The sequence below is a fragment of the Hylobates moloch genome, unplaced genomic scaffold, assembly GCF_009828535.3.
Source record: "Hylobates moloch isolate HMO894 unplaced genomic scaffold, HMol_V3 SCAFFOLD_9, whole genome shotgun sequence".
In the NCBI taxonomy this organism is placed as follows: Eukaryota; Metazoa; Chordata; class Mammalia; order Primates; family Hylobatidae; genus Hylobates; species Hylobates moloch.
Window position 1 is genome coordinate 39504178 of NW_026652284.1, and position 23875 is coordinate 39528052.

Here is a 23875-nt window from a genome sequence, read left to right on the forward strand (position 1 = left end):
ACAACAAAAAAGTGAAAGAAGAAATCCTAATGTCTTAGTTATATGCATAAAATAATCAGTACTCCATCCCACATAGCTGAGTGGACATCAGTAAATCCTAACGTGCTAAGATTCAACGAAAATAACTTCTCTTATGTGGAAACTAACAGACCCTCTCTTGGGTAGGCAATTTCGGCAGTTAGAATAATGTCATGCTAAATTAGACAGTGAGAAGGCCATCACATAAAAGGGCTATAAAAATAGCCAAATCATTTTACATAGCTTAGGTTAAACTGAAGACAGCCGGGTATAATGGCTCATGCCACTTTGGGAGGCTGAGGCAGGAGTATTGCTTGAGGCCAGGAGTTCAAAACCAGCCTGGCTAACATGGCGAGACCCCATCTCTACAAAAAAAATTTTAAAAATTAGCTGGGTGTTGTGGCTCACATGTGCAGTCCTAGCTACTTGGGAGGCTGAAGCAGGAGGATCACTTGAGCCCAGGAGTTCAAGGCTACAGTGAGCTACAATCACAGCACTGCACTCCAGCCTGGGCAACAGATGAGGCCCTGTCTCTTTAAAAAAAAAAAGAAAAGGAAAAACAACAACAACAACAAAAAACAAAAAACTAGGAGATATGTTGTTTTTATTTTAAATTCATTGTTTTTTAAAATTTATTATTTTTAATTTTTTTATAGAGATCAGGTTTCACCATGTTGCCCAGAGTGGTCTCAAACTACTGAGCTTTAAGCAATCAATCTGCCTTGGTCTCCTAAAAGTGCTGGGGTTACAGGTGTAGGCCACTGTTCCCAGCCAAATTCACTGTTCTGAAGGCACAATGGCAGGAAATATCTTCTTTAACTGCTTAGCACAGAAAAACTAAGGACTAGATCTTTAGGGATTAATTTCACTGTAAATCCTATGTACCAAGAAAGGATTCTGTGTTAGGTACAGTAGTTCCCCCTTATCTGAGGTTTTGCTTTCTAAGGTTTCAGTTATTGGTGGTCAACTGCAGTCTGAAAATATTAAATGGAACAGTCCAGAAATAATAATTCCTAAGTTTTAAATGGTACACTCTTCTGAGTAGTGTGATAAAAGTCTCCCACTATCCTGCTGCTCTGTCCTGCTGGGGATGTGAATCATCCCTTTGTCCAGCCTATCTTCACTGTATACACTACACTACCTGCCTGGTAGTCACTTAGTACAGGTTGAGCACTCCTTCTCTGAAATGCTTTGAACCAGAAGTGTTTCCGATTTTAGAATATTTGCATTATACTTATCAGTTGAGCATCCCTAATCTGAAAACTAAAATCCAAAATGCACCAAAGAGCATCTCCTCTGAGTGTCATGTGAAAGCTCAAAAAGTTTGGGATTTTCAAATTAGGTATGCTTAAACTGCAGCCGTCTCTGTCATGGGATCGAAAAACTAGTATATATAGAGTTCAGCACTATCTGCAATTTTAGGCACCTACTGAGGGTGTTAGCATCTATTCCTCATGGATAAAGAGGAACTACTGTAATACAAAAAAGATACATATTTTATTAGTTCAAAATAAAAATGAGGTTTATAGCTCTAATATCACCCATGGCTGATCATCAAGCAAAGGTAAGTCCTTTAAACCAATCTCTCCAGGGACATTCTGTGGGATGAATTAAAATGAACACATTGCTAGAAAAGCACTACTATAAGATCTACAACTTCCAGTTTAGAGCCTAAATAAGAGAGAGTAAAGAGTAAAAGACAAAATAAATTTAGGAAAAGGAGAAAAGCAAACTTTTATAACCATTCTCATTCCTTCTGAACTGTTTTGCAAAGAACAAAATACGTTCCAATATGGAAATAACTTACACAATACATTTGAATCTAGGCTTCTGCCCACTACAAAATTAAACAAAAGCTCTAGCAAATAAAAAAAACACAATTCCCACTGAAGACTATGACTGTAGCTATGCATCTTAAGATCTATGATTATTTTATAATAAATAAAGATGAGTGTTCAGAATAGTTTACAAATTCTTGAGATCTTACTTATCCGAAAACTATCACAACTCTGGCCTATTCTCTTTGGTAACGGTATTGGTAGCCTTGAAATAAATCTTGCCCAGTGAAGCTTTTTTTTTTTATTATGGCTTCTCTAACTATAAATAAACTGTTATATATAACAACTAACTGCATAAAGTTAGCCCAAAGGTTAACTACCTTGATGTATTAAAGCAAAGTAATTTGATTTTTAAAAAGTACTTTAGGCCGGGCGCAGTAGCTCACGCCTGTAATCTCAGCACTTTGAGGCAGATCACGAGGTCAGGCGTTCGAGACCAGCCTGAAAAACTGGTGAAACCCTGTCTCTACTAAAAAATACAAAAATTAGCCGGGTGTAGTGGCACACACCTGTAATCCCAGCTACTTGGGAGGCTGGGGCAGGAGAATCACTTGAAGCCGGCAGGCAGAGGTTACAATGAGCCGAGATCGTGCCGTTGCACTCCAGCCTGGGCAACAAAGTGAGACTGTCTCAAAAAAAAAAAAAAAAAAAGAAAGTACTTTGATATATACCTATCCAAACTCGGATTGACCTATACTGTTTTAAGTGAAACAAAAATGTTAACCTAGGGCCAGGCGCGGTGGCTCACGCCTGCAATCCCAGCACTTTGGGAAGCCAAGGCAGGCATATTATGAAGTCAAGAGATCGAGACCATCCTGGCTAACACAGTGAAACCCCGTCTCTACTAAAAATACAAAAAATTAGCCGGGCGTGGTGGCGGGCGCCTGTAGTCCCAGCTACTCAGGAGGCTGAGGCAGGAGAATGGCGTGAACCCAGGAGGCGGAGCTTGCGGTGAGCCGAGATTGCGCCACTGCACTCCAGCCTGGGTGACAGAGAGAGACTCCATCTCAAAAAAAAAAAAAAAAAGTTAACTTAGGAATTATAAATGTTGTGTTTGATCCTCTTCACTATAAACTGTTGGTTAAAAGGGATTTTGGAAGCTTGAAACCAAACAGGATACAAAATTCTTTGTTATTTAATAGTAAGAGATTCCTAATACTAGCTTAGAGTGTAAAGAAAAACACATTTAGTCAAACAGGAATGATTGCCTAAATGAACAGCACCACAAAACAAACTTGGGGTGGAGTGGCCAGAGTGGAAAGTTAAGTTCTCTTGGCTCACAATATAACTGTTAGATTTATTTAAAAATCCACAAGATTAGCTGGGTGTGGTGGCTCACACCTGTAATCCCAGCACTTTGGGAGGCCAAGGTGGATGGATCACCTGAGGTCAGGAGTTCGAGACCAGCCTGGCCAACATGGTGAAACCCCATCTCTACAAAAAACACAAAAATTAGCCAGGCGTGGTGGCATGTGCCTGTAATCCCAGCTATTCTGGAGGCTGAGACAGGAGAATCACTTGAACCCAGGAGGCGGAGGCTGCAGTGAGCTCAGATTGCACCACTGCACTCTAGCCTGGGTGACAGAGCTGGATTCTGTCTCAAAAACAAAACAAAACAACAACAAAAAAACCATTCACAAAATACTCAGAGATGCAAAAAAGTAGAGCAGAACAAGTCTGCCTAAGAGATAAAAACATGCTCATTTTTAGTGATGCTTAATATTAAATCAGTCATGGAACATTTGTGCAAAAGATGTCTTACACCTTCATCTTTCATGTGAGGATTGCTAAATCAAAATTGATCCTTTGCACCATAATTTTAAAACTTATTTCTAACTGCCAGATAAAGAATCCCTTAAACTGGCTTTCCCATATATCTGAGTCTTTTGGTGAATAGCAATATTTGTAGTAACCAGGCTGGCAACTAGTAGTAATCTTTACCTCTTTTTCCTCTTCTACTCCCATAAAATATAACTTTATACATATTAAGCTATAGTTCAAAAATCTCTAAATATCCTGAATTAAAGTCCTAAGCTCTTGAGAATCAGACCTCTACTTGTCTCACAAGAACTTTTTCTTATTCAATCAAAGTCTTGTTCATACGAGTCCATTTTTTTCTACTGATACCTTGTCTATAGTCTGAAAATTCCTGCTTTTGTGCCTCTGTTTAAATCCTTGCCTGAAAAACTATTTTCTTCTCTCTCCACCTATCCAATTTCCATTTCCTTTGAGGACCAGCTCAAGCCCCTAATTCTTTCACAAAGCTGGGAAAGCTTGTCTACCACAGCCCATAGTTATCCTTTTCTCCTCACAAATCCAAAAACACTTTCATGTGGTCATTTGGTTTTAATACTATTGATTAGATACAATGAACATACTACTCAAATGCTTATCTTTTTTCCTCTTCAGTTATCCTTGAGGGATAGCTTAACTCAGAGTACCAAAGTATATTTATAGTAGGCACTCAAATATATTACCTGGATTGATCCCAAAGAGCCAATAAAGTGAGAAAATTAAGATTTGTGAGAATCAATATTACAGTAATACTTCTCTTACTTGCATTGCTAGTTATTTATCAAACAGCTCCAGCTATGTAGAACACAGATGAGAACCAAAAGAAGGAAAGAAAGATTTCTAAACAGCCAAATAAACTGTCCCTTGCCCAAGCATTAAATCTCAGGTACTTTACTTAAAAGACTCAACTTAAAAATTTAGACCCCGGCCGGGCGTGGTGGCTCACGCCTGTAATCCCAGCACTTTGGGAGGCCGAGGCAGGTGGATCACGAGGTCAGGAGATTGAGATCATCCTGGCTAACTTGGTGAAACCCCGTCTCTACTAAAAATACAAAAAAAAAAAAAAAAAATTAGCCGGGCATGGTGGCAGGCGCCTGTAGTCCCAGCTACTTAGGAGGCTGAGGCAGGAGAATGGCGTGAACCCAGGAGGCAAAGCTTGCAGTAAGCCGAGATCACGCCACTGCACTCCAGCCTGGGCGACAGAGCAAGATCCTGTCTCAAAAAAAAAAAAAAAAAAAGATAAAATATGATATGATCACCGATGTCAGATTCTTTTAGTGCTGCCACGTAAGAAAAACTGGAGACCGCAGGTGGGAGGTAATCGCTAAAGTACAATGAAATGTCTAAGACAGTTTCCTGTCCCTGTAGTTGTTCAAAAAAATGTCAATGAATTGCTGCCTAAGGAGGCAGAACAGTTGGAGCTCTAAGCCCCTCAACTCCCGGCTTGAGGGATGGTGGGGGACAGGGAGGAAGTGACACTAATGGGACCAGAGAGGAAAGCCAGAAGTGGAGGCAGGATTGTTTCCAGCCCTCAGGGTTCCAGGTCCTCTCCTTGGCTCACTGCATCTGGTCATCCATCCTTACTGATGCATTGAAACAAAATAATACTCAATTTTTAGAAATAATACGTCAAGAGTATAAAGTAACATGTTTTTCAAAGGAGAAAAAAATGCCTGTGATTTGCTGGGAAGAAACTTTTAGCATGTTAGTTTTCATATAATTTGGTCAAAAGTTTCACTGACTCTTACTTGATATAAGACATATAAAACAGGAGTATTTCTAGGAAGCTGAGTGGATAAATGAACTTAACTAAAACATCCATATTACAATTTTTTTGGAGGGGCTGGGAAATCAAATGTATTTGGATATGCTGGAAAGCAACTGAAAGAGGGATAGAAGGCAAGAGAAAAAGTAAGAGAAAAAGAACAAGAGGAGAACAAGGAAGTAATGGCTGGCCAGGGCCTAACAGTGAGAACACACCTCTGCCTTTTTTCTGCCAATGAACAGAAACCGGGGGCAACGTATGCTTCTTTGACTTCCCCTGGCAGAAGAAGAATATTTACAGTTTGGCTTTGGCTTTTAATAAATGAAAGAAAAGTAACTCAGTAAAGGGCCAAGTGTCAGTGCTTTAAGGGAGGCACTGATAGACTCTTATCACTGCTTCCAGCTGTGAAACTGATTGACGGCCTTCAGGCCTCCAAGGAGTATCTGCTGGCAGCTATTCTCACTATTGGCAAAAGAAAGCAAAGGTGGTGGATGTGAAAATTTTGCAAGGAAAACTCCTTAAATTTTTTGAAGATAAAAATGACAAACATCCTGTAGGCCAGGTGCAGTGGCTCACACCTGTAATCCCACCACTTTGGGAGGCTGAGGTGTGGATCACCTGAGGTCGGGAGTTCGGGACCAGCCTGACCAACATGGAGAAACCCCATCTCTACTAAAAATACGAAATTGGCCGGGTGTGGTGGCACATGCCTGTAATCCCAGCTACTTGGGAGGCTGAGGCAAGAGAATCGCTTGAACCTGGGAGGCGGAGGTTGTGGTGAGCTGAGAGTGCACCATTGCACTCCAGCCTAGGCAACAAGAGTGAAACACCGTCTCAAAAAAAAAGACAAATATCCTAAGATACTAAAAAAACTCTTCATTTCTATAAGGCTGATAAAACAAATAATAACATTTGGCTAATTTTCCCCTGAAGGACTCTAGGATGGTTTTGTAAACATCTTGGGTCATGGACAGACATAACCCTTGCTACCAAAAATGCAACTGGCTATCCAAATGTAGAGACACACTGTAAAACATTAATGGTATGGAAAATCCCGTTTCACTCAGATATAAACTAAGTGTGAGACCAATCTTAATGTGTATTAGATTACATTTATTAAAAAGTTTTGGAAGTTGGGTATGAAAGTAAGAAGAAAGTCAATGAAAATAAGAGAAAGGCCTGACCAGCATGGGAAACATAACGCAACTCCATCTCTACAAAAAATTTTAAAAATTAGCTGCATGTGGTGGCATGCATGTGTAGTCCCAGCTACTCAAGAGGCTGAGGTGGGAGGATTGCTTGAGGCCAGGTGTTTGAGGCTGCAGTGAGCCGTGATCATGTCACTACACTCAAGCCTGGGCAACAGAGTAAGACGCTGTCTCAAAACCAAAAAAAAAAAAAAAAAAACAAAAAACCCCTCCCGCCAAAAAAAAGCAAAAACAAAAGAGGAAAACCTGTAAGACAAAGATTCAAGAAACAACCTCCAAAAGAAATAAGTTAAACTATTTTAAACAGTCCTTTAAATCTGGAACAGGCCATTGGTTCTGGGAGCTCTCCATGTAGAAGTTGGAAGTGGTCAAATTCTTTCTTGGATGTTATGATGTCTTTAAAGGGACCACAGTCTCTCTCAGAAATTGAGGAAAGAAAACGAGCCCTCTGCCCTCCTAGAGGAACACAAACAAGGGTTTTTCTTCTCTTCCTTTCTCATACTGTCCAGCATAAGAAATTATTTTAGATTTCTTTTGCAAGTTTATTGTTGTGTCAAGAAATCAACTGAAGCAAAAACAAAAACAAAAATAAAAAACCAGGCTTCTATCAAAATAATGCATGACGAGTTAATCTACAAAACAGACAACCAGGAAACGAATGGCTTACTCAAGTTTCAAAAAACAAAGATTATTTAAGGGACTACTTTAAGAATGGAAGAACAAGTGAATAAACTAAAATAACCTACAGACAATGAAGTGGTTTACGCCTAAAATATCACATAATTATCATTACTATATTAACCTTTCCTTTTCAAAACCATGTACTTTAGTAGATATCTCCTGAACACATCCAGTGACCCTACAAGTTGCTTAGACAGAATGAGATTCTCTATTCATTGATTCAGTAAAGTTTACCAAACACTGTATTATCAGTCACCAAGCTAAGAATGCAGGATACAAAGCTGCATAAGATATAGATGGATCCTTCTCTCATAATGCTTATTCTGAGAAGGGTAGATAATGTGAACAAAAAGCTATGACAATGGGATCAGAACTACAAGAGAGATATGCACCAAATATTATAACTTATTCCGATTAAGTTATTCCGATAGGGGTCAAAAAGGCTTCACCAAAGAGCTGACATCTTAGTTGCCTTAAATGGAAAAGAAAAAAATAAAAAGGCACTTCAAGCAATGCAAGTATTTATGCAAAAGTATAAGGAATGAAAAATATGTTTATTGAAGAATAACAGTAGTCTGGTTCACACTACACAATGCAAAGATGTGTGTTACACAAGGTTATAAGCTAAAAAGAGTAACTTAGTTTATGTAAATCAGTTCTGAATAAGAGACAGTAACTCAGCCGGGTGTGGTGGTGCACGCCTGTAGTCCTAGCTATTCAGGAGACTGAAGTGGGAGGACTGCTTGAGCCCAGGAGTTCGAGGCTGCAGCGAGCTATGATTGTGCCACTGCACTACAGCCTGGGTGACAGAGTGAGACCCTGTCTCAAAACAAGAAGAGAGAAACTCTTTTAATACAGAAGTAGAAAATATTTCTTTTTGGTTGGAGATTATTAATTTTAAATCTCTAGGAAAAACGGGACTTTGTGTATTTTATTTTCCTCTTTTCCATGCAGTTTTGAGATGCTGCCCGAGAGAATGCAAGTCACAAGTTTTGAGATGCTTTAGGCTCACGTGGGAAATCCCTAAGAAACAGTAAAAGTAGGACTCTTCACTGAGGAAGAAGAGGCAAAAAAGCACAAGAACCCAGAGTCGAGTGGACAATTCAAGGACAGGGCAAGACAGAGATGTAGGGTTACCATTTAAGGGACAACTGTGACACATAGGAAGTATCAGGAAACCCAGGTCCCACAGCAGCCTTCAGCAACTTGCTTGGTCTAGGGAATCCAGTCTGTGAGACTGGATGTTCTCTAAGGTTCCTTCTTTCAATGGCTACTACACATGACAAGTGAGAAACTGAGACTGAGTGACTGGAGAAAAATAGGCCATGGGTATATGATGATTAAATCCCCTGTCTTTTATATCTCATTTACTGGTTTAGAGAATATGGTCTTTGACACAACAGGAGACCTTTCAGGTTTTCTCAACTGGGGTTCTGTGAAAAATTACCTCCTAATGCCCTAAAGCAGTGGTTCTCAAAGAGTGATCCCAGGATCCTGGGAATTCCTCAGACTTTAAGGGTCCATGTGGTCCTCCATTTCCCAACTATCTGTGTGAGGCTGGATTTTCTTAATATACTTCAATTAAACAACACACGTAAGGCTCAGTGCAGAAGCAGATATGAGAATCCAGTGTCTTCTATTAAGCAGACAGATATCACTAGTCTCACTAGAAAAATGTAGTTGTTTGTTCTGGAAAACTACAGTGTCCATTACAATTGTATTATTTACCCTAACAAGTAATTCATTAATTTAAAATGAATAATTGAATATTTGATAAGTTTCTCATTTTTAATTTCTAATATGGAAAATATTAATACCTTTAAGCCATATAAGCTAAAGCTCTTTGGGGGTCTTCATTAATTTTTAAAAGTATAAAGCAGTTCTGAAACAAAATGGTTTGAAAATTGCTACCTTAAGGCACCCAATGTATATAACAGAGTAACTTCACTTTTATGCATCTAAGATGGGAGAATAGAGAAAATAGTCACTCAAATCATTTTCTGTATATTGTGGTTCAGATGAGGAATCACCATTAAAAACAATATTGTATGACATATAATAGGTACTCAGTGAACAAGGGTATGACAGAATTAGGATACTGGATTAAGAGCAACATGACTTCAAGTTGTTAGGACTAAAACATTTAAAATAATAAGCCTGAAGAATAAGTTATTGTATAATATTGATATTCTTATTTTACTTCCTATGTGTACTTGAGACATGCTGATTGTTTTTCTTAAAAATACAGTTTCTAGAGCATTTCAATTTAGACCACATAACGTGAGCATTCACTCAGATATGCTCACTAACACCAACACCTGGGGTCCATCTATTGAAAACAGTGCATAAGAAAAACCAGTCTATTCCTGCACCACATTTCATCTCATGGCTGCAGGAAGTCAGTGTCTAACAAACCATAACAGGCATATAATAACATTAAAACAAATGTACAATGTACTTTCATAAAGTAACTTTACTGAGATCATACAGTGCACTTTTCCTATACTTACCGTATCCCATATCTGAAGTTTTATCTGTTTCCCATCAATAGTTATCATTCGAGCACCGAACTCTACACCTAAATAGAGTAGGAAATGATTTGTTACAAAATTAGTGGGAATATATCTCACTTTTGAGGATTAAAAACAGAATGTTTACTTCCGAGACATGCTATGCTAGGTAATACACAGATCGACTTTAACAAATGCAGCTCCTATACTTAAAAGATATATATATAAGCTAAGGAAGAGGTGCTAATAAGACATAAGCTAAGAACATAATTAAAATACTAAGATACTGAAATGTGGCAGAGTCAATATTAGAAACCAACTGTGGTCTTCATGTTTTGCAGGCTCAGTAACATAAAAATTAAAAAAGAGATCCGAGAGCCATAATTATTAATCACAAATGTTAAATTAAAATTTCTTAAGAATTACATTAATATGGTATAAAAATCACTAAAAGGGATAGATATATTTCAATATCACAGTATTGGTTCCAAGCATGAATAATTAGCAAGGAAAGAAATCTCCGAATCTGCCACTAGCTATAACCAATGTTTTAACATACTTCCCAGACAGTGCTCCATGAATACACATGCAGAAATAAGTATACAATTCTGCACAAATGGGAACATATAAATGCTGCTCTGCAATTTGCTTTTTATTTAATAATACATCACAGATATTATTCTGTATCACAAACATCCTTGCAAATCAATAAACATAAAACTACGGCATTATTTTTGATGTCTGCATAATATTATTTTGTGTACAGATGATTTACTAATTTGGTACTTTATTGCTAGAGATTTAGGTTGTTCTCCTATTTTCACTAAATAGTGAATGCTGAAATGAACTTTCTGCATACATTTTTCAACTTACCATAATTTTAGGCAAATTATAAGAAATAGGATTACAGGTCAAAGGGAACACAGACTTCACACTTACAAGTTTACTATTCTGGCTTTTAACTTGCATTTATCATCTTTGGAAAGTACTCATTCAATCATCAAAATAGGAGTAGAAAAATAGGGGATAATTTTAGAAGGGCAAACAAATCTGAAAGTCGTGTATCTCTTACATCAAATCATTACTGCCTAGAGTATGTTCAATCAGTATTTAGATCAGAGTAAGGGTGAAGGGAAGACACACATGGTCCCCAGAAACCAAATGTCATCCTGGCAGAAAAACAACTTCTAGTTTCGCAGAGAAGAGCACACTGCCCAATGTCAGAATTCCAGTTCAGCATCTCCCATAACTCCCCAACTGTGATTAGAAGGGTGAGAAACAAAGGTAATTTGTCCCATGGCATAAAACCTGATGAGCTTTTACTCTACATTATAATACTTATTCCATCCCACAGGCCTAATGAATACCAAGAAACTAAGATGATGTTTATGTTGCTCGGCTCAGAAATACAGGAAAGCTAGAGAAAAGAGATCCAGGAGTCATGATGTATCAGACTGAAAAATGAAAAATTGAAAAATTATGCCACATAAAACCATTACAGTGTTTACATATATATGCATCTACATATGCATATAGATTCATAACATATCTATATGAATATATATATTCATATCTGTTCTGTGCCACAGGGTAGGGACATACATAAAACCCATTAATGACACGAAAAATGAAATTAGTTGAGGGAAGAAACCAGCTGCTAAGTAAGATACAGATGTTCTTTGAAATACTGAGTACTGAAAAGGAATATACTGAAGCACAAAATTCTACGTGTCAGAGAGATATCAGACAGAGTAGAGGCTTTTTCATGAATCTACTGTTTCTACCTACAAATGAGAAAGAGAGAAAAATTTTATTTTTCCTTCCATTGTCAGGGATGGGCTGGCTTTTAAGCACAATCCAAAACTGTCTACATGGCTCATAATGTCAAATTTAACAAAAAACAACTACAAACTAGAAACAGACCCATCAATGCTGCTGATACCAAGGGTGAGCAGGTAAGGAAGGCAAGGCTAGCAACAGCAAGCAGACGCTCCCTCTCTGGAATTGATATCTTGAGCAGACGGCTAAAGATATGGAAACTGACTTGTGACCATTCCATCCGAGCAGATGAGAAGCTAACACAACTGCTCCTGCTGCAGGATAGCTCTTAACAGTTTCTGCTTCCTGGCCTCCAAGATGCTTTTTTCCTGCCCAATTCCAAGACCAAGTTTCCAACTTACTGTAGGTTCCATATATAACTACAGACATTCTAGAATATTCCCTTTGCTTACCTTAGCTAGAATTGGGTTTTAGTATGTTCGTCTCTTTATTCAAATTAAGCAGATCAGCTGGGCCCAGTGGCTCAGTGTGGCCTGTAATCCCACACTTTGAGAGGCTGAGACAGGAGGATCGCTTGAGCCCAGGAATTTGAAACTAGCCTGGACAATATAGGGAGACCCAGTCTCTATGAAAAATTAAAAAATTAGCCAGGTATGGTGGCACGTGCCTGTGGTCCCAGCTACTTGGGAGGCTGAAGTAGGGAAGGATCACTTGAGCCTGGGAACTCCAGGCTGCAGTGAGCCATGATCGTGCCACTGCTTTCCAGCCTGGGCAACGGAGTGAAAACTTGTCTCAAAAAACAAAAACAATTAATAAAGTAAGCAGACAGAAGTCATGAAGCTTAAAATCTTTAAACAAAGATTTTGCCTCTAAAAATACATCCAATTTTAAATAAACCTGTTAAGTAAACATCAAGAATGTTTCTGGCCGGGCGCGGTGGCTCACGCTTGTAATCCCAGCACTTTGGGAGGCCAAGGCGGGCGGATCACAAGGTCAGGTGATCGAGACCACGGTGAAACCCCGTCTCTACTAAAATACAAAAAAATTAGCCGGGCATGGTTGCGGGGGCCTGTAGTCGCAGCTACTCGGAGAGGCTGAGGCAGGAGAATGGCGTGAACCCGGGAGGCGGAGCTTGCAGTGAGCCGAGATCGCACCACTGCACTCCAACCTGGGTGACAGAGCAAGACTCTGTCTCAAAAAAAAAAAAACAAATCAAGAATGTTTCTAAACCAGGAATATGTCATAATACAATAGACATTTTAACTTCACTTATCAACCAGGTCAGGATGGATAATTTAAAAACAAACAAACAAACAAAAACAAGAAGCAAAGAGACCAGTTAAAAGGCTATTGTATTATATTTAGTCATGAGATTAAAATATGTTGGTGGGAAAAAATACACATCTCAAAAGGAAAAATGGACAAGTGTTGATTACTGAAAAACTATGGTTTCTGTTTTCCTATCAAACAAAGCAAAAACAAACATACTTTAATTTCAGCTTCAGAAATATAACTCTTTCCCATTTACCTTCCCATAACTGGGTCCAGTTACCCTTTAATTCTATGTGGCAAATGAAAATACTGAATCCTAGTCTCTTGGAAGCCTCAGAAACAAATACAGAAACCAAAAACTTGATTTCTTCTCTGGAATATTAACATTTTTAAATCATTTTCCTAAGATGTATACATGCTTGAGAATCCCATTTAGAAAGGTTTCCTTCTCTTTTTTTTTTATGTGATAAATTGTTATTCTCTATGCCTTTGACGCCCTCTTCCCAGATCCATTTTCAATTAACAGCCAATTTGGCTGCTAGATAAATTTCTGTGGAGTCAAAGTCAAGACCTCATTTACCTGACATTGTCAGGGAGTGATGCTTATTTTCTCAGATATGTTATTCACTTCCAACCTTCCACAATCAAATACTCTAAATAGGTACACTTTCTAATTGTCTACAATCGTTATCATCCTTGCATCATTTACTGAGCATTCATAATCAATATCTACTAGGTTGTGTGACCCTGGGCAAGTTATTAACCCCCTTCTTTGTCTTAGTTTTCTCATCTGTAAAATGGTATTCATAATACCTATCTCATGAGATTTTTTTTTAAGATTAAAAGGATGATTACATGTAAAATAGAACAGTGCCTGGCACACAGTAAGTATTTAGTATGTCAGGTATAATTATTACTATTCCATATTATGCATTAGAATGTCTAAACTACCATCTGCATGACTAATGATGACAGCCCCTGTGAGAAAGGGCCATCTGTCAGAGCCATGTAATCACTGGTACAGATATGTGCAGAGGCAGAATGTGGCTCCTTACCTAGGTAAGGCTGGGGCATGCCCATTCAGGCCTCCTTGTAATGTCAAGGCTAGAACTTCCAGGCTGCTGAGGTACTAGGTGGGATGCTAAGCAGAGAGCACAGCTAGGTGTAGAGCAAACAGCCTTCCTTACCAGCACGGTAACATATGGACTCCTATCCCCCATTCCTGTTCCTGGAACCTAGACACTGCAGAAGTTCAAAATGGAGACTTGAGGGAAGGTGGCCTGATTTTTCCTAATTCTAGAAATAAAGGAAAACCAGATACAAAAAGTAATGTCCTCAATTTTCTATGTAAAACAAAACAGCAAACACCATACTTAATGGTAAAACACTAGAATAATTCAAATTATACTGAGAAAAATAATATTTTCAATTTGGAAATTATTCTAGAGACTGGTCAAAAATTAGAGTAACAAAAATTAAGAAACAGATTTAGGCTTAGGAAAAAATTATAACTTACAGATAGGACTAAAGAGTCTACCTAGAACATGCAAAATAATTTAACAATGATGAAAAGATTTACTTACAATAGCAACAAAATCTATAAAATCTCAAAACAAACTTAAAAAAGCATAAGGCCTATATGAACAAAACCGTAAAATTTTACTGAACAGCATTTAAGAAAGTCTGAATAAATGAAAACATATATTATGTGTATAAACAGGTAATCAATGCTGTAAAAACATAAATCATCTCCAAATTAGCCCATATATTGAATAAAATTATTTTCAAATTTAAAACCCTCACTAAAAATATTGCAACTTGGCAGAGTTCCATCTGGAAGAACAAATGCACAAGAATGATCAAGAAAACTTAGGAAAGAAAGAACACCAATTGGTATGAAGTACACTACAAAGTTACAATAACTACCACAGTATGATATTGCCTCATGAAATAGAAAAAAAGATGTGAGAGGCCGAGGCAGGCAGATCACAAGGTCAGGAGATTGAGACCATTCTGGTCAACATGGTAAAACCCTGTCTCTACTAAAATTACAAAAATTAGTTGGGTGTGGTGGTGCGTGCCTGTAATTCCAGCTACTCGGGAGACTGTGGCACGAGAATTACTTGAACCCAAGAGGTGGAGGTTGCAGTGAGCAGAGATTGCACCACTGCACTCCAGCCTGGCAACTGAATGAGACTCTGTCTCAAAAAAAAAAAAAAAGAAAGAAAGATGAACAAAACATATTTTGGCACCCTCAAACAGGCTTGCTTATATACAGGTGTTTAACGTATTACAAAGGTAACAGGACAAGAATGAATGGCTTATTTAATTAATGGTGTGAGGCCACAAGCTACATAGGGATTAAAGAAAGAGATAGCAGCCATAAAAAAGAATGAAATTGTGTCTTTTGCAGCAGCAGGGATGGAGCTGAAGGCCATTATCCTCAGTGAATTAACTCAAAAAATCAAATACTGCTTGTTTTTGTTTATAAAGTAGGAGCTAAACAATGGGTACACACAGACATAAAGATGGAAATAACAGACACTGGGGATTCCAAAAAAGTGGAGTTTGGGAAGGGGGTAAGCGATGAAAAGTTACCTACTGAGTACCATGTTCACTATTTGGGTAATGGGTATGCTAGAAGCCCATTGTCCACCAGTACACAATATACCCATGTAATCAAACATGCACATGTACCCCCATATCTAAAATAAAATAAAAAAAAGAAAATGATATACATGACCACATACCAAATAGAAGGCAAATTTATAGTTACAGAAGAATATTTAAGACACTGTATGTAATTTTTGCATAGAGCAAGGCTAGGAAGCCACAATAGATTTGAGTTAAAAAAAAAAAAAAAAAACAACTGGTTATCCCTTAATAATTCAAAGTAGCAAAAAAAAAAAAAAAAAAAGACAAAGATATATAACAAGTAAAATCAAAGAGAAGATAAATAGTTCTTAAACATATGAAAAATGCTCAGCCTCACTAAAAAAGAATGAAAAAGTAAAATAAAAAATTTTTTGCCTCTAATTTACAAACATTAAAAACTGAATGCGCTGCAGTAGAAGCAAGGATGAGGAGGAATGGGCACTTTGATACATCAGCGGGGAGAGTGCAAATTACATCAGCTCTGTGTGTGTGTTTAGGAATACATTTAAAAGCTTTAGAAGGCACTAACACACACCAAACACACCCCACTCAGTGGCTGCTGGAGGGCCAAAGTTATACAGGGAATTTAACCTTCTCCAGATTTTTACAACATTTTCACAATGATCACACTCTGAGAGGAAAATACTTTCACATTTTAAAAATCAGCTACAGAGGGCCAGGCATGGTGGCTCACGCCTGTAATCCCAGCACTGTGGGAGGCCGAGGCGGGCAGATTACGAGGTCAGGAGATCGAGACCATCCTGGCTAACATGGTGAAACCCCGTCTCTACTAAAAAAAAATACAAAAAATTATCTGGGTGTGGTGGCACGTGCCTGTACTCTCAGCTACTCAGGAGGCTGAGGCAGGAGAATCGCTTGAACCCGGGATGTGGCAGGTTGCAGTGAGCCAAGATGGCACCACTGCACTCCAACCTGGGCGACAGAGCAAGACTTGGTCTCAAAAAAAAAAAAAAAAAAAAATCAGCTACAGAGACTTTTTGAGAGCTTAATGAGAAGTTCGAGAGGTCTTTTAAACTATTATTCTAACTTCTTGGCAATGTTGTTCTAGGCAACTCAAATTACTAGAAAACTGAACCCCAAATAAATGAGGTATATTTTAAAACTGATTTCCTGTGGTGAGCCTGATGGAAGAAATGATGCTTCAATTCTATTACTTTGTCCTAAAAGTATACTTTCATTTCCACCAATCATTTCTTTCTTTCTTTCTTTCTTTTTTTTTTTTGAGGCAGGTCTTGCTCTGTTGCCCAGGCTGGAGTGCAGTGGTGCTATCATGGCTCACTGCAGCCTTAAACTCTTGAGCTCAAGCAATCCTCCCGCCTCAGTCTACCAAGTAGCTGGGGCTACAGATGTGTGCCACCAGGCCTGACTAGTTTTTAAACTTTTTGTAGAGATGGGATCTTGCTTTGTTGCCCTGGCTGGTCTCAAACATGTGGCATCAAGTGATTCTCTTGCCTCTGCCTCCCAAAGTGTTGGGATTATAGGCATGAGCCCAGCAATCATTTCTTATAGGCTGACTGGTTTAAGGAAGTGGGAGAAATAGGTAAGAAGGTGAAATCAACATATAAATGGCCTAGCCGCTAGACTAACATTTGTCAAACTGTCCATTTGTAGGTAGTGAAATAAATATAGTGGGAATTAGTGGGCTGTGCATTATTTGTAAACAACATAACTGAATAGTATAACATACAGGAATGCAAGCATTAAGCCCTGCAATGGCAAGTACAGCTTTATGAAGTTTTCCTCCACTAAGTAGGTAGTATATTTAGCAAATATTTTTAAAGTCCCTAGTATGTACCAGGTGCAGATACAGCAATAAACAAAACAGAGAACCATCTGCTATCATGGACCTTACTTTTTATTGGTGGGGGAAAATCTATTTACTTATATTTACTTGTTTAAAACGTTAAGGAGAACAGTAAATCTTGGTGGGAGGATGGGTATGAATGTGGTATGGGTATGAATATGGGTACGTACATATACACGCATCTTAAGACTTGAGAGGGAAAAATCAGAAACTATTTGGGACATGTTCAGTTTAAGATGTCTATTAGACATCTAAGAGAAGGAGATGTTGAGTAAGTAGCTAGATGTGTATATGGGGGAGGAGGGATAACTGGAATGGGTTCATAAAATAGGTGGAAACTGTAGACAGAAAATATGAACAATTCTTTCTGTGGAATTTTGCTAATATGAGAGAAAAGGATTAAAAGCTGGAAAAGAAAATAGAGACATGAAAAATAACCATCAAAAAGGGAAAAAGTAATGATGCCTGAAAGCAAAAAGAACTACTAAAGCAGTGTCCTTCAGTAGGCCCTGACTAAGAACTTAAGTTTACCCACAGCACCAAGAGAAAGGCTTAGTTTACAGGGCACAATGCAGGTGGGTGGGTCAATGCAGTGGTGGAAACCTGTGAAAATCCTCTTCTACTTGCCTCTATTTTCTGAGTAAAACCAAAACCAAGGTTATCAGCTGAGAGTAAAGATAGCAAAGATATCTTGCTTAAAGAGCAAGACAGTATGGTATCGTTCTACAGGAAACTAAAGGGTGAATATAATGGAAATAAAAGTATAATTGTCAGGTAGTACTAAGGATTTACTTGATGTGAGTGTCCAAGAAATTAAAATGAGACTAGTTAGCATGGCTCTGTGCTTTTCTCCAGACATGTCTAGCTGTAAATGTCAGGAATAGATGGCTGGATTTAACCTATGGTTTAGCCACACGACTATGATACAGCACGAGAGGGACAAGAAAACTGTGGGTGCATGCAGGAATGATTATAAGGGCACAGTAATTAAAGTTGAATCTGGGTAAGGAGGAAAGTAGGAACACAAGAGAGATGAGAGTGAAAAGATAGTAGAATCAATGGCATAATTCTGATGAGGTAAAAAAATTGTTAGTAATTAGGGACTAAAGAAAGCGAGCAGGAAGGATAGGATAGAAAGTCAAATAGTCAAATGCATGAAACTAAATTCTGAAGTGGTTCCAGATACTGGTAATGATGAGTTCTGAGAGAAACTATGGGAGGGAGTAGCTGAAGCAGAGTGGAACCAAGATCACGCGGGGGGGGGGCGGGGGAGAAGTAAAGCCACTGAGAGGCCAGGATGTGTGCACAAGGCAAAGAACATAAAAGTGTATTTCCAGCTGGGTAATCAATATTTAAAAGTCATTACTCCAGTGCTTTTTAACCTTCAGTGCCCATATGAATCACTTGGCGATCCTGTTAAAATGCAAATTATGATTCAGTAGGTTCCTTAACAAGCTCCAACGTGATACTGATGCTGCTGCTGGTCCAGTGCAACAGCACATGAACCATCTTTTGAGGAGCAAGGCTCTAGTCTGAACCTTCTGAATTGTGTCCATGAAGCTATTTATAAACTGTTTCTATGACTCAAAGATAGTCAAAGGTTAAAGAATATTTGTATAGAGCCTTTTTAAAACTTTTATGGTCTTTTATTTTCTCTTTTCTATCATTTACTACCTTCTTAGTCATAAACCAACCTTAAATTTTTCACCCTCATTTAGTCATCCAGCAAAAGCAAGTATGCAGCAGAGTCAAGATACTGTCTTACTACTTATTTTACCAAAAATTCTAATGTTCTTTTTAAAAATACGTGATAACAATCTGCTAATTTTTTTATGTCTGAAAAATAAATTGCTGTGATGGGTGTCAAAAATGTTAAGTAGGCCTTGTGCCAATGAAGGCAAAAACATGCATTAACAATACTGCTTCTACTGGCCTGTATTTAGCTTGACTGAATGAATGGTGGTACTGAATACCCTTTCAATGTATATATGCAACTCCACATAAGTTGTAGTGGCAAGAAGCACCCCTTTACTCTTCCTCTTCCAGAAGAAGAGCAACTGGGTCGGCTTTTACTTTAAAAAATGGTTTTCAGTAAAAACAATGTAATTATCATTATCAACAATGAACATTAAGCACCTATCAGTATTCTGAGAACAGTTTTATGATGTTAAATATTCTGTTTGCTTCAGATAAATTTTTTTAAGTATCATTACCTCAAATATCCTGAAACATCTTAAATATTGAGACTCTGCACAGTGAATGTATAGAGTACATTTATATTCACTTTATAGGATCTAAAATAAAATGTCAATTAAAAAAATAGTTCATGATAGCTACCATCTTCATTCTATAATAACAGACTGTTGCTAAAGCCATGGCTGGACTATGACCCCAACAAAAAACAATCTATTTATGAATGTATACTGGGTGTAGTTTCCCTTAACACACAGTAGGTAAAAAGATGGGACTTCCTACATTCATCTTTCATAAAATTTACTTTGCCTTTTTAGGAGGACTGATCCTGATACGAACAATGGATTTCTAACGCATGAGCTACTAAGAATCCATATTGGTGCTGAGCATTATATTGAAACTCTGTGCCTGTAAAGTACTTGTTCCTTTCCTGTTAACAGTATTTCTCCACAAGCATGGGTATACAAATCTTACTTCCTTTAAATGGGAGCTATAGTTTGGGATATGGACAGTTGTTCAGAAAAGAACTGTAATAAGCAGAGATGTCAAGCAATGGCATCCTCTGAGAAGAGAAATACTGAGGGTATGATACAGTACTAAGTATTCAGGGAGGAGCAAGCAGCAAAGACTTGACGGCACATAGTGTCTATACGTGTTAGGGAAAAGTAGGAGAGAAAGCAAGAGAGGCAGACTGAGAAGAATCATGAGCTCAGGAGTCAATGGTTTATAAACAGAGTAGAGAATTGATCATTACAGGGGACAAAAGATAAGGACATGATGACTAGCTAGAATAGCTAGGTGTGAGGGAATTCTGGTAGTGGCTATGTATGACTACTCACCCAGATTGCTCCTACGACTACCAATTTGGAAACCATGTTGTACAAAAGTGATTCTGGGCCCATGAAAAGAGTGGACAGAACAAGAGATAAGTGAGCCTGAACCAAATTGAGCCAATGAACTCTCATCCCTAGGAAACTTCGAATTGAGTTAAAGAGAATCTCTGCTCTCCTGAATGGTATATGGACTTGGGAGCTATGGACAATGGCCATTTCCCAACATGGAGACAGGGAAATCAAAAACAATGGTCAACAGGGAGAGAGAAAAATGAAACAGGCATGAGAAGAGAATGGGAGACAATGAGAGAAGGATGGGAGACTGAGAAACAGAATTTCCCATGTTCCCTCCTTAAGAGCTCTGAGCTCTGGTTCCAGGCTGACCCAGCTGGCTCCCTGCCCTCACGTTGAGACACATCTGAATATTAAAATAATAAATTGTCCTTTTGTTTAAACCCATCTAGGTAAATTTTTGTCATTTACAACCAACTGTAAAAGTTAGGAAGAAAAAAAACGGTATGCCAGTCAGTGTAACCAGAAAAACAAAAACTACACTTAACTACATAGGGCATAGGGAATTCAATGTAGGGACTTGGTTACAGTAAAGAAAGAGCCCCCAAAAACCCAAAGAAGAGATGGGGTATAAACCCAGCAATTACAAACAGCAGGAAGCTGCTACCACCCCTAGGCTGGAAAGACGAGAGGGAAAAAGGTTATCAGAGCTCAGGAACCAGACCACTTGGGCCTGCCAGGCAGGGGCTGGAGCCAGAGGAATGGAGAACACACAGTCAACCCAAGGAGAAAAAGATCCTTGGTTTTTCTTCTCTTTCAGACTCCTATTTCCCGGTGCCTGCCATGAGCAAACATAGTGTGAAGCCAATTGGCAGTTTATATGAGTTACAGTTTTCCAAACAATTCTTGGGTCTACTCCTTTATCTCTCCCCACAAGTATAGCCTATGGCAGAGGTGTCTGATCTTTTGGCTTCTCTGGGCAACACTGGAAGAATAACTGTCTTGGGCCACACATAAAATACACTAACACTGACAGGTGATGAGCTTAAAAAAAAAAAATCTCATAGTGTTTCAAGAAAATATATGAATTTGTGTTGGGCCTCATTCAAAACTGTCCTGGGCTACATGCAGGTCGCGGGTTGGACACGTTTGGCCTAAGTCAACTTCTGACAGCAGGCTCAGGTCCATCCTCTCCACTTGGTGTGCCATAGTAACACAGAAATTTATACATAAGATTCGAAGAAAAGGAAGAACATTGTTGTTTAGTATCCTATACTAAAAACAACTATTTCGCCAGTTGTCTTAGAACTGAGTCATGCCTAGAGTTGGCTAGTTTCAAACCTATTAAGCAAAGAACAAATCCTATAGAGAGGGTGGCAAAGAGAACTCATTAAACAGGCCAGTGCAGTGGCTCACACCTGTAATCCCAGCACTTTGGGAGGCCAAGGCCGGCAAATCGCCTGAGCCCAGGAGTTTGAAACCAGCTTGGGCAACAAGGCAAAACACTGTCTCTACCAAAAACACAAAAAATTAGCCAGGCATGGTAGTGCACGCCTGTAGTCCTAGCTACCTGGGATGCTGAGATGGGAAGATCATGAGCCAGGGATTTGGGGGCTGCAGTGAGCTGTGATTGCACCACTGCACCCCACCCTAGTCTACAAAACGAGACCCTTTCTCAAAAAACAAAACAAAATGTTAAAACAAAGTTATCAGGACCAGCATGAGTTACCTGTTTTACCCATCATTATTGTATACACTTAAAACTATCAAAAGTAAAACAGAATACAGATAGTCTTAATGACAGTAGTTGCTAACAAAAGATTTCAATATATCCACAAAGTATTATACCTGTAGCTTGGCTGAAAACTATTAATTAATAATGTGATTCATGAGCTCTATCTCTGATTTGGTATTTTAAAAACACACAGAACATAAGGATCAACATGCTATACACAGTAAATTAATGATGTCAGCAGAAAAGAGCAGTCAGTGGCTAAAAAGATTCATTAAGCAATTCGTTGTAAAGAATGACGAAGATTTCCAGTTATCTCTTGTCTTCATATTTGACTAATTTCTAGTTGTTAATGGACTACAGCCACAGAAGAATAATCCAGCTAGATTCTTCAGCTTTCAGAATATAATTTTTAAACAAATAAAAACCCGAAATAGTAAGATTACCTAAAGTTTTTAGCTTTTCACTCATCTTAATTTTTTCCTTTGCATATTAATACAATGGAAATATCACTATTTTAAATAATAACAGCTAATATTTGTTGACTATTTCTTACCAGTAACTATTTCATTTACTCTTTACAACTGAGGAAAACACAAAATGCCCAGTGGTATTTTTTCTTAGTTAATAATTATGGGAAAGTCTAGAGCACTTTCCACATTGCCAGGCACTTCAATGCTTTACATTTACTAACTCACTGCTCACAGTAACTTTATGTGATTGGTACTACTACTCTCATCGAGCAGAAAGAGAAACTGAGACATGAAATGGGGAAGTGGCTTGCACAGCAAGTTAGTAGCAGAGACTTGATTTAACTTCCAGCAAGCTGAGTCAAAGTTTCTGCTCTTACCATGCTTGGATACTGTCTCTTAATTGTTTCATCGTTAATTACAATTGAAATCTTAAAAACTACTGTCTTTCAGCATGCTAACCACTTCTACAAAGTTGGGTAATATTTATTTTTACTACACATATTTTTTAAAAAGTGACAGAGACTAAACGGCATAACAACAAATCCAGTTTCACTGATTTTCGCATCATCACTAGTAGAATGGACCTTCTAGCATTTTCCATTTAAACTATCCAAAACTTTTAATGCTTCTCATCCCTTTTATAAAACTTACCAATAGTAAGGTCATGCACTGGCTGAAACCTCTTGTCTGTAAACTGTAGCAATAAGCATGATTTACCAACACCTGAAAGTTAAAAAAAAATAAATAAGAGACAAAATTAAGATACTTTACAAAAAGGACATGGAAAAGAGGCAGCCAGGGTTTCTGGTGCACTGTGAATAATCTACCATGATTTACTCAGTACTCTAATTTCTTGCAAAATAAGAGGACTAACGATTTAGGTGGAAGCTGTAATCCAATCTAAAGTACATTTTCACCCTTTCTTACACATTCAATATTTCAATGTGAAAGATAAATGTGGCAGCTAAACTCACAGACAACAACTAACCAGGTCCTTCTGGTAGCCTCTACTACAGTACTGTTTTTGCGCAGTTTTGTTTTTTGTGTAACAGTGAAAATATTTAAAGCATAGTAATAGTTCACTTTATTATACTCCCTTATGAACAAACAAATAAGCCAGCAATAAGTGTCTGAGATCTACTTTTCTGGGAAAAGCTCCTTGCTCTGTTTTCTCGCTAATTCATTCCACAAGTGAATGGAATCTGAATTGCATTCCTTCACTCTATTAAAATTGACCCCATTACGGTCATGAATAACTTCCACATTTCTAAATTCAAAGGAAAATTT

The 23875-nt window shown here is 38.2% G+C and overlaps 1 protein-coding gene across 1 annotated transcript in view; it reads right to left on the bottom strand.

Annotated features, from left to right (window-relative positions):
* RAB2A (RAB2A, member RAS oncogene family) overlaps positions 1 to 23875 on the bottom strand; it is a 91028-nt gene that overhangs the window by 40543 nt on the left and 26610 nt on the right. Inside the window, exons 2-3 of the mRNA XM_032759708.2 lie at positions 23240 to 23311; positions 9815 to 9882 (exon numbers count right to left, since the gene is read on the bottom strand). Of these exons, the coding sequence (XP_032615599.1) occupies positions 9815 to 9882; positions 23240 to 23311 (140 nt within the window). The remainder of the gene's footprint in view (positions 1 to 9814; positions 9883 to 23239; positions 23312 to 23875) is intronic.